The following is a 12,277-nucleotide window of genomic DNA, read 5'->3' on the forward strand; positions in this document are numbered from 1 at the left end:
GATTAGGTCGGATGAGTTTGAAATCCGGATTTAGGATAGATCTTTCCACGGATCTACCCAACGTTAAACCCATCGACACGGTTCCTAGCTCGTGCGTTTCGTGCACCGCAACGTTGCTTTACACCATTTTATGCATTCCCTGCGATGAGGCACGCGTTGATGAGTTTATTTCGACTGCCCCTCGAGTTGCAACTTGTTGGAGGAGCATTGTCACCCGGTTACGGATCGCTCGTTCGACCTTTCCAACGTTGACGTTAATTGTCTTTCGCGATTGTAAATCGCCGCCCACTTTCTTGGCTCGAAGCTTCGCTCCGTTTAAAATTTTCCGTTTAACCGACTAATCTCGTGATAACGGATATAGACTCGTAATAGCTCTCACGATCTGCGAGGTGAAAGAGTTTGACATTTACGAGTGTACGTGCCGGATATATATATATATGTGTGTGTGTGTGTGTGTGTGTATTTCGATTCGTTTCGTATCGGTTATTAAATTCTTTCTCACGTACGAGAGACCCGTGGCGTGCACACATCTCTTCGAGGTTCGTATACATCTGGTATTTCCAGATGACGCATTTTAATCGCTCAAAACTCACGGCCTTAGTTCGCGCTTGAACAAATATTGATTTTTCCAACTTGTTGCAACGACGAAATACCATTCTGTCGGGGGAGAGGTAACTCGACCAAGTCGAAAAGTCGCGCTAATCCCCCGCCTCCGCTCCCCCTTTCCATCCCTCCTTCATCGAAAGCGCGGCTCGGCTTTATTAAAATTGGATCTGAAAGCGACGCTCCTCGATATCGTTTATTAGAATTGAGCGCGATTCAATCGCAACTTTTGTCGCACCCGACTACTCCGTTAAAGATGACTGGGCGAGGGAGAGAGAGAGAGGAAGAGAGAGTTGTATTTAACGCGTCGAGGTTGACTCGATAGACCGGTCCTATTCGCGATAACGTAGCTAATGTCAGCCCTGAAATACGTAACCGCTTTCAGATAAGCTTCGGTGTGTGTGTGTGTGTATCAATAGCGAGCACGACAACCTCTATTATCGTTATATACCAGAAAGCTAGTCGTTCTGGAGTGAGCATTGTTAGCCTAAGAACGAGCACCGAATAGATAGAGTAGGGCAACGTTTTCCTCGTCGAATTCCCTCTCGATTCTCGTTATTCTATTTAACTTCTCGAGACGATCCGAAACTCGTCCTCCCGAGTTCGAAACGGGTGGTGGTTGGTGGTAAGGGCTGTTTGTCCCTTCCCTTGGCATTTCATTCCAAGTTTCTTCGATTCTTTGAATGGCTTTAGACGTACCCGTGGTAATTAGGGGCTTGAGGTTCTTTTTTTTTTTTTTTTTTTTCCACCACTTCGAGATCGTGACATTCTCGTTGAAACGGTGTATCGAAAACTTTTAATGGGAACTAACTAATGGGAGACTATCTAAAATAATGAGAAAAAACGATCGAAGAGAAATATGACGTATATTTTGCTCGGATAGTGTTCGAATCGTTACGAATTGTATATCGTTACGTATAAATCGCGTTGTTTATATATCTTCCGACTGGGATTCAATCTTTTGGAAGTTTATCGTTGGCAAAGAAACGAGGCGGGATACCACCATCACCACCACTACCACCGTCTTACTTGGCTATAAATCCGCGTGCTCGGGCCACGATATAAAGCGCAAACGTGATCACAATCGCGCCACACGGACCTATTGTAAATAAGTTGCAAAGTGTGAGTGTTCGTGGCCAATTCGAGTCACGCGTCCGCATCACAGATTTAAAAGTTCGCCGTTGTTGCAGTTGCAGCGGGATTAAATTGGATATGAATGATGCATCCCGATGTATAATACACAGAAATCTCTATAACGCGATATCTTCGATTAAAGCGTTAAACATTAATCCGGGGGATATTATCGATTTTTCAATTCTCCCAAATTGTTCTTGATGATCTATTCGAGAACAGCGGTGGACGTAAATAATCGTGGCCGTAAATAATCCATCATCGTGCCGATGCAGCTATTCCTCTCCGCAGAATTATCCTCTTCCCCCCTCAAAGCCTCAGAGAATGAAAATTGGAACTTGTACAAATTTCGAATAGTTGTTCGAAGGAATCGTATCGTACATTATCGCGAGAAACTCGCGATAAAAATGCGAAGAATCGGGCGAGGGATGGATAGGAAAAAAAAAAAAAAAGAAAAAGAAGAAGAAAAAATTCGAAAATTTCCGGTCCGGTGAATTCCATCTGTGCAAGAACACTATATCATAGTTGTGGTAATCACTTGGATCGACGGAAACCCCTATTACGCCCGTGTCTCTGTACAGTTCAAAGGATCCTTTATCGCGTTTCCGTGGTAGGTAACCAGCCGTTGGAAATCGACTTCTTCTCGCAACGTGTGCACCCATACAGCGGGCGACGATTAAGGTCAGCCAGCGCACTCGTCTATACGAGTGCCGAAACGATCTCCCCTGCAGGAGTCCCCGATGGAATTAGGGGAAACCGGGATAAAGACGATGGTTTTGCCGGTGGTCGAGAAGCTTGGCTGCCCTCTCTTTCTGAAAGTTTAGAAGGCGACCACCGGTTACGTGGTCGTTGCGCGACCGGTTAGAAGAAAATGAGGAGAAAATTCCATGGCCGATTCCGTGTGGCTCTGGTTCAGGGGTTAAATGGACGGTGCACCCTCTGTTTTAAATGGTAATGAGCAACGCGACAAAGAAAACGCGCGCTTTCTCTCGCCTCTTTCTTTCTTCCTTTCTTCTCCAAAGAGGCGAACATTTTTGAAACGAATGACGCGTGCGCGAGCTGGGTCAGAAACGAGCGGTGCTTGCGATTAAAGGCCGAGACCGAATATAATTTGATCGATGGATAAAATTTGGGGGAGGAAATGTGAGACGCGAAACAAATATTTTTGGAGGAAGAGATCGAGTCTCTTGTTTAAGATTTAATAAGTTTCACGATTTTCTTATTCGTAATTTTATTCGTAACATTTTTACGAATATCTCTGTCGAGCCACGACTCGTATTGTATTTTCTTTCGATTTTCGCTCTCGACGAAATAAAGCCGGTGCCCGCTTTTGAATTTTCCTTTCTCCCACACACGCAAAGGCTAGGCAGTCTTACGATGGAAGTTTCCCCGGGAATTAGAGGACACCGCAGCTTTTGGCGAGGTTTGGTCCCGCGCTTCCCCTTTCGAAAGTTGGCTTCGTGGTCGCATTTGCATGATTCCAGCCGGGGGAAGGAAAACGGGAGTTCGAAAGCAGCGGTGCCGCAAGAAAATATCAAGTTTAAAAATAATCGTGGCATCGAGGCGACCGATTTAATTTCTTCTTTGTTTCGAAATTCCAACGTTGCTGCCAGAATCGACGAGGATCAAAGAACACGTTGTGCCTCCAGTGAGTACGAGCTGGTGCCTTGTTAATAAATATGACGGATCGCGGTTCAATCCTCTCTTTCTTCCTTCCCTTTCGCTTCTCGCTCTATCCTCGAGCAAACTCGAGGAGAAAAGGCTCGTATCAGTTGTTTGAACCGACGTTGTTCGAGCCACTTTCAACTTGTTAAGATCACAAGTGTCGTTTCAATCCGAAGAAGAAGCGAATTCGAACGCTTTAATCGATCGAACACCCGATCGATTTATGAAGTTCGGTGATTTATCCGCTTCTTAGATCCTCTTTCAAATCATCCCTTCCATTGACGTGGCCGTGACGGGAAGATGTACGGTCGTCCCTCTTCGTTTCGAGACGCGGCAGCCTCGATGATTAAAGACTTGGGAGAAATTACGAGGCATCCAGTTGTCACGCTTTTCTTCGCAGCTGATGATGTCCGTGTGTCCTTTGATGCTCTGTCCTCCGTTCCTCTCTTTCCAAAGTTAACCTACCAGTTGCGTTTACATCAGTCACGGGAGGAAGATGAAGGGGAAAGGTGAGGTACGTGAGGTAGGTCAAACTCTCGTGGCACCGCGTGGCGAGGAATAGAAATGAGGGAGGAGCGTGTGGAAGCTGAACATCTTTCGTCGTGCACCGATTACTTACCTTTTTTTTTTTTTTACCATCATTATGAGAGATTTCTTAAAAGCTGGTTCAATTTTCCTGAAGAAAAATTGAAGTCCTTGCTCTCCCAAACCTTTAATCAGCTTTTTCTTACTAATCAAACCATACGAATAATTGTTGCGTTACGCGAGCTTCCTCCCCCTTTGACAAAGTGTTACCGTGTTATTATATACACGTTCGAGATCGAGAGTGTTAAAATTATTCTTGGATGTTTCCTCCTAATAGCCGGTCCCTCGGACAGAAGCGCGTCTCGACGTCTCGGGGTAATTTGTCGCCGATATTTATATCTAGGCGAGAAAAATACGAGAGAGAGAACGTCGGCCACGACGAGGTAGGTCAGTCACAGAGAAAGAGAGATTCTCTTCCCCATTGGACGACGAAGAAAGGACGAATATCTCGAAGAAAAAAATCGTATTCCTCCTCCTCGTATCTCTTTTTCTTCCGTCCTCACCTTGTCGAACCGACAACTCCTCCTTGTCTCTCTCTTCGCGTGCCACGGACGCTCCGTTTCTCGCCAATTACGAAAAATTGAAAAGTCTAATCTTCAGCCTCTGCACCTCCTGTTCCACGTCCGCTCGTCGATGGCAAATTTCTCTACGCTTTCCTCCTACCGTTCAAATTTCCCCCGAGAAATAAAAAAGAGAACGCGGCGGAGATAGCGCCTCTTGAAAGTCTCCCTCATCCTTCTCTCCTCCATTTTCCGCGTGCATTTACGCGCGGATACTTACTCATGATAGAGACAGAAAGAAAGAAAGAAAAAGGAAAAACCGGTAGTCAACAGACTCTCTCTCTCGAGTCGAGTCGAGTTTTAATCGAACGAACGAAACGGCACCGATTGTACTGCGCGCGCGAGGAGATGTATCTGGTCGGCTTTCAATTTGTCCTTTCAATTCGACGTCTCGCCAGTCGTGCAAACGTGTCACGCTTATTACATCGCTTCCAGCCTGCCCTCGTCGCTTCCTCAGCCGTGTACATGCGCGTCGATTGCATATATACATATATAAAATATATATATATATACAAGAGAGAACATGGTACTCGAGGGAAATAGCTACATAAGTTTCCATAGATATTCCGGACACACGGTGTGGCTCGATAGCCGAGCGGAATGCTTCTTCTCCGTGACCGCGTCGGGGCAAATCGACGCCATAATTGTGACGCTTCATCACTTTTTCACGCGGCCGCAGTGAATGGGATCGGGATGCCTTTCGAATCGAGGAACATTTTCTAATAATAAGGAGAGGCTGGCCGGAGGGCATCAATCGAGCACCGACCACGAAATGCCCAACGTCTTATTTAATTCATCGGCTCTTCTCAAGAGGCTTAACGCGATTAATCTTGGTTCGTTTATAAAACTCGATCGATAAGGGAGAATATCGGGGTGGAGAATCAGGAAATAAACTTTCAACTTCTCTGGGAAATGTTTTTCGCCAATCCTTCCCTTCCTTGGATCCCCTTTCGTATAAATTCTAAACGTGCTGTCGTTTCACAGCTTGTGAATTCTTTATAGAGAAGACTCGCCAATATTTCATGTTTCCCGCGGCGACAATTTTAATCCCTTATAAATAGAATTTAACAAGGGTGAAATTCAATTTAACAGGTCCACGCGACTTGAACGAACGGGCGAACCGATTTTACCGAGCCTCGAATCCCACCGTTATCGCACTCGAATCGTCCAATCTAATCCCAACAATCCCAAATGGCGGGATCTAATCCCGACTACCGCTCACGTCTCGCCGACCTGAGACAGTGTAACTTCTGAAACAGGGTTCATACCCCAGGATTCGCGGCAACTCTAACTTCTTTCATCTTCTTATTCGAACTTCGAGATTATTACCCCCACGAAACGAGATCTCTGTATTTCTCGAATAGAGAGAGAAAGAGAGAGAGAGAGTGATATCGATTCAAACACAAGAAACCGATAAAAGGAGTATACGTATTTCTTAATCTTGCCCGGTATTCAAAACGAGAGACTTTCATTAAAGTCTCCTTTCTTCCTTTGACCTGCTCCTTCTTACATATCTTTCGTTCTAATCGTCCATCTTTCTGATTATACCACTTTCTCGATATCTATATATATATATATATATTTGCTCCACGATGGGATCGAACGGATCTTCTTCCCTCCCCTTCTCCTCTTTATCGATCATTGCTAAAATCCTCCAAGTCGAAAGAATTTTATTAAACGATTTTATCCACGGCAGAGATTCCATTAGCATATCTGTCCAGCGGGTACCGTTGTTCCCGAGACAACGAAATACCGTTTCGAAGGGGACAAAAGGAACGGGTCGAGGGGAGATTACCTATATTCTTATCACGATTCCTCCCTGGTCGCGTCGTTTAAGGCGAGAAAGAAAGGAGGGGGGAGCGTGAGATAAAGAGAGGCAGGCGGGCTTTGTTAAAGATCGACGGAAAGAAGACGGGCGAGAAATGGGGGGGAGAGGGCAAGAACGCGGCCGTATTGAATTTACACCGGCTGCTATACGCCAGAGATGCAACAAAAGATCCGGTATTCGAGTTTCGAGTCGTACAAAGGGGCATTACTTACTTTCTTCGCCCCAGATGGAAACGCCGGATAATTAAGTCCGAGTTGTGGATGCGTGCATTTCGAAAAGCAAACACGCCGTGTTACATCTCGCACCTCGCCATCTAATGAATCGGCCATTACGCGTTTCTGTTGTACCGTGTTTGTTTGCCGAGCCGCGTCTCTCCAAATATCGCGATATCGAATCCGAATGGATTCGATTAACTTCTTGGAATTCGAACGAGACGAGTTGTTTGCGAGCGCGTATTCGTGACTTCTCTATTTTGTACTCTGAAGCTGTGGAAAAAATTAATAGTCGATAAATTTCTGTTACACTTCTGTCCTTGTGCGAAAGAATAAAATAGGTGTGTGTGTGTGTTGTGATGTGTGCAATTAGTAACGCCTCTTGTGCTTTTTTTTGTTTTTCTTCAATTACGCGTTCTAATATTACGTAAACAAAGATGAAATAGGAAAAGACGGGATAAAAATGATGTACTGTGTAAAATTGGAAAAGAACGTTTGGTAAAATAATTAAGATGTTATTTTTACAAGCAAGTATAAAAGAACATAATGGAATAAAACGAAGTATAAACGTTACATTTTTATAACATGGAAAAAAATGTTGGAAAAATTTCAATCTTCAAATTGAACAGTGCAATTTACTCTTCGATATTGGTCGATATAAAATAAATAACTTTCTCGCTCTTTGCTCGCTGCACCTTCGTAAATGTATAATGTTTGAAAGGGTGACGACAACTTCCCCTATTCCAATTTTCAATTAGCGTAATTTGTCAACCCCAAAGGCGATTACGCTAATTTCGGCCAACGCTATACAAACGTTTAACTTACTCATCCCAGAGGAGCCACGGCGAATAGTTGTTCCCTCTTTCGCAATTGTGTCACGTCCTTTGCCACGCTCCTCCCATTCCCAAATACAATATCGATGATGACCATTCACGACCCCTTTCAAATTCCACCTCCTGATCCCGATACTTTTCCATTTTCCTTTCGCTGGCTCTATCTCTCCTCTCTTCGATCGATCGCCATCGTCCGATCGTATTCAGCGTGTTCAGCGGAAAAAGAAGCGAATAATAGACGCGCGTTATTTTTAAGACCAAGAGAGGAGGAGGGGAGGGGAAATGGATCGCGACTGAGTCATCCTTCTCGCCTCGAAATTGATGACATCACGAATCCAAGTTGTTTGGTCGCGCCACGTGGATGGGCGGAACAGTTTTTCCGTTCAGAAGAGACGTTCCTTCTTGCGAAACGACAAACGTTTACGATTCCGTGAGTCGACTCGCTCGCTCTCTCTCTCTCTCTCTCTCTCTCTCTCTCTGTCTCTCGAATCGTGGTATTGCTCGCGAAAGAAGTTAAAAGTTCAAAAGTGGGTTTGGCATCACGCCATGCTGCCTCATCACTCGTATCGTTGGAGCACGAGTTTATATCGCTACAGGTAAACGTTCACCTGATTCTGAAACGTTTTCAATTATCGATTTCGTTTCGGTAGAAGCGAGCGTTTCATTCAGTGAGAAGGTAGGGTTCGAGGTGGGTAGAAGATGCGTTTGGGCCAAATCGATTCTTAGTTTAATGAGATTTAGCTTGACAGGTTTCTATTTTCCTTTTATTTTATTTTTTTTTTTTCTCCGTTAATATGACGTTGCATTCTGTCTTGGAGAGGATGTGCACTTTCGTCGGAGGAAAATGCGAAAGATTACGATGGGTCGTAATACACAGGCACATTGTGACGGATCGTAAGTTGATCGTAAATATAAAAAGTTGATAAAGTAGGATAAAAAATGACCCGGTTTCGCTTCGGAACAAATTGTTGAGATTTTGTTGTATTATTTTCCATCTGTTCCGTATACTTTTGTAACGTAACGCAGGGATTGAGAAAATATTATTGGCTCGGTCCATTTTTCAAACGCAGGTTTGCACGCAGTTTTTGTTTTAACACGTGGAAACACTTTTCTCGGATTAATCGGGAATTATGTTACACATTGTGTATCATTGAACACGATACTGTCCAAACATTCGTGCTTTGGTCTCAAACAAATCGTATTATGGGATCGACAAGGTCTCGAGTTGGGTATCGAGAATTTCAATGGAAAACAGGATCGTTATATTTTTATTGAACGTATATTAGAAGCTCTCGAACTCTCTCGCCTCGATGTTTGTTTCCCCTTCGAAGAGTTATGGCTATTAAAATTATCGAATGTTTGTACACACGAGCATATGCGCAATTATCGCGCAATTTTACGTCCCCCTTCTTCTCACGCTCCCCTTCTTCTCTACTTTTCCTACTTACTTATCGTGCAAATCGAATTTTTCTCGAATCTTTCATAAACGCGTGGACCAAGTATCGAACGCATTCGCTCGTTGATCCATTTCCTATTGAAATTTTTATATTCGTGTATCGTGCAAGGAGATGGTGCGATTCGAAATTTCCAATCCCCCGCCGTATATGCGATATTCCTCGAATATTTATGCATTCAAATCCTTAATCCTCTTTTTCAACCCTGTAAGTTGATGCATACACAAAACGATAAATTTCCTGACCATTTTACACGCGGCTGGGTGGCATACACCCAGGTGAAGAGTGATTGGCGGTGCTTTTTTCACACTCTTATTTCAGATACGCGTCGAGTAAGATGTGTACGAAAAATGTCGGATTTGAATTTGAGATATGGCTCGAGGAAATATTTCAACCCCGGCCATTTCTACGTGACGCGTATAACGGATCGTGCATCCCTTTATTATTTTGCACGATGGAATTTATTTTGGAAATATACATACATGTTTTTTTTTTTTCAACTTCGGTAACTGTTCGAAATTATGGAATACGGAAAAATGATGTATGAAATCTCTTCTTAGAAAAAAAAAAAAAAAATAGAGTTGCAAATTTTCGAATCTTTATAAATAGATGGAGGGAAGATCCATTTCGTTAGAAGAATATCGAATTCAAAGTTTCTTCCATCGAGTCTTCCTCGAATATTTCTTTAAAGAAATATACCTACTTGTTGACGAATTGCAAATTCTTCTGGCGAACTCGGTAACATTGTTGCAATATCTATATACAACGATATAAATAGACACATGCAATTTATAGTAACGGTGCCTAGTTGAAATTCAAGTATGAGCGAAGAGGGATGGGCGAGGAGTCGTAAATAACCTTGTCATTGCATATTCCATGCAACAATGCTATCGGCATCTTTTCAATAACGTATCTGTGACATTTGTCAAAAACGCCCCTCTTTATTCTCTGTGTTACAGGAAGTGCTGCACACGATCAGCGCGCCCAGCGGCCAAGTACAACGGATCGTTATTTTCAAGAAGAACGGCGTTCAAGCGATGGTGGAATATCCTTTTGCAATACAACCACTCGATGAATCGCGATAAAAAAACTCGGGTTTAAAGCTCGGGAGGATCTCCGCTTTCGTGGCACACATCTTCTTTCCTTTCCCTTTTCTTCCTTTTTTTAATCCAGAAAGAATTGTACGCGACGGTGAAATTTGTCAGTCACGTGCCAGCATTACGATACGATGAAGATTTATATAAGGAGAAATTCGTGGATTACCAGATCTTCCGGCAGTTGTGTCACTCAATCCTAATCCTTTGATACCTCGAGTCGAACCGAGTAGTTGGGGTATCGCGTATCTCTATTAAAGATTATCCTTGTTTCGAAAATCGATCTGAAATTAATATTATATAATTCGAATATTATTCCAAAAATTTTTACTTACGTCGGGCAAGCGTAATAATTATTATTCTCTCCCGAGTATTCGTGAAGTGAAATTTAAAAATCGAGAAAGAGATTGAAATTCACGTTTCAAAGGTTGGAGATCCTCTTTCCTTCGGATAGAATTTTTCGTTTAGTATTTGAACAAAGATATCTATGTATATGTATTCTTAACCGAATTCTTCGATGATCACGTTTGACTCAGTGGAATCGGCGACGAGAGCGAAGGAGACACTTCACGGAGCAGACATATACTCCGGTTGCTGCACATTGAAGATCGATTTCGCCAAGGTGAGTACCGTACAAAATCACCGTACAAAGAAAAATATTAATTCTCCGTCCCGTTCACTCCCGTGATATTCGCTCGAGAAGTGGTTCTCGCGCATCCTCGAAGATCAAGTTTATTAAGGGCATCGTTGGACTATTTCACGGTGGGATGTAAATGAAAAGGGAGGGGGGGGGGTGGCAAAAAGAAAAGAAAAGAAGAAAAAAGAAGAAGAAAAAAAAAATAACCCTCTTTAGATTCACGGTTAATATTCATGAGAAAGAATCCATGAGACTGAGAGATGCTTCCGCAAATAATGGAAACGTTCTAGATTCACGGTACCTTTGCGTAACGGTGATAAAAAGGAGAATGGGGGAGGGATACGGTGCACTTATGGTACCATAAAATTTCGAGGGAAATTTGCCGGTTTTTATTCATTTTAACTCTGCTCGTTACATATTCCAATTACCCGCGTACAACCTCTCCTCCCGCGTTGACGACATTCTTTTCAATATTTCATCCAGTGTCTAATTAGCAAATCCGACAAATAGATCTCGAGAGCGTTATCATTCGAGTTTCTCGCCGCGGACGAGAACCGAATGATACTATCTGCATACCATCTTTCCTTTCTTTATTATACCCATCTCTCGACCGATGAAGATATCCGATGGAAATAATTTATCGTGTAAAAATGTATGAAATAAAATTGCTTTGCTAATTTCGTTAAAAACATGTTAATAAATGGAATAAGATACACGCATAATAGTCGAATAATTTGTTGCACGAGAACGAAGATGATGTAACGAAGATAAGTTTACACATGCATTACACATTTCATCAAATGTATATATATATATATATCTACTTGTGAAAAGAGTTGTGCAATTTGTTTAAATAATAATTGGACGTTTCATGTTAAGTATTAGTTTGTACGTGCGCATGTAATTGATTGCACGTTTGTTACACGATGAATTATTTCTTATCATCCCGTCCAATTTTATTACTCATTGTATATCTTTTTATGCGATTCGTTCAATTGAAGCCGGTGAGAAAAATGATAGATAGATTCGAGATATCGTTTATGGAAGACGGATAAATTATTTCCATTTAAACTTGGCCCAACTTTTTGCCCGTGCGCGGTGTGTGTGTGTGTGTGTTCGTCGTTATTGCCGTAATTACAAATACCATCCCCGTTGAAACAACGTTATATCGCGCTTCCCTCTTACGGGTGTCCCTTCTATCGTGAAAAGGATCGCAGTGCAAACAGCGACTAGCTCAGCTCCGGAGAGAGTGAAAAGAAAATCACGCGCATTAACGTTAGGCCCGCGGCAATGAGGTCTTTCGTCGTGTCGTTTGAAAGCAGGGGGTAAAAAGAGAGGGGAGAAAAAAAACGAAAGAAAGAAAGAAAGAAAGAAAGAAAGAGCGATTCGTAGAGCCGAGATGCGAGCATGAAAGCTCGTTCGTTCTCGCCTAACGAGTGATATTTTTTTTTTTTTTTTTTTTTTTGTTTCTGCTTTGTTCGAATCGATCGAACACCCCACGTTTTCTCTATCCATCGTGTGTAACATCGTATTTTTTTAACGTATCTCATTTATCGTACATCTTTTCTGTTTAACCGGAGGGGAAATTAATAGTTGCTTTTCTTCAAAACGGACACGTCGGTTTTTCTATATGCGTTTCATTCCCTCGTTTCATTCACTTCTATATTCGTATAAT

General features: G+C 42.7%; 1 protein-coding gene across 5 annotated transcripts in view; it reads left to right on the forward strand.

The window, feature by feature from the left end:
- sm (heterogeneous nuclear ribonucleoprotein L) overlaps nt 1–12,277 on the forward strand; it is a 143,929-nt gene that overhangs the window by 34,072 nt on the left and 97,580 nt on the right. For all 5 annotated transcript variants that reach the window (XM_086912138.1, XM_086912135.1, XM_086912137.1 and 2 more), the window contains exons 4-5: nt 9,831–9,916; nt 10,491–10,587. Coding sequence is in view for 3 of the 5 variants with exons in the window: in XM_086912135.1 (XP_086768261.1) it covers nt 9,831–9,916; nt 10,491–10,587 (183 nt within the window). In the remaining 2 variants the exon portion in view is untranslated. The remainder of the gene's footprint in view (nt 1–9,830; nt 9,917–10,490; nt 10,588–12,277) is intronic.

The sequence above is a fragment of the Apis florea genome, unplaced genomic scaffold, assembly GCF_048593485.1.
Source record: "Apis florea isolate Af1SG1 unplaced genomic scaffold, ASM4859348v1 contig_3367_pilon, whole genome shotgun sequence".
Taxonomy (NCBI): Eukaryota; Metazoa; Arthropoda; class Insecta; order Hymenoptera; family Apidae; genus Apis; species Apis florea.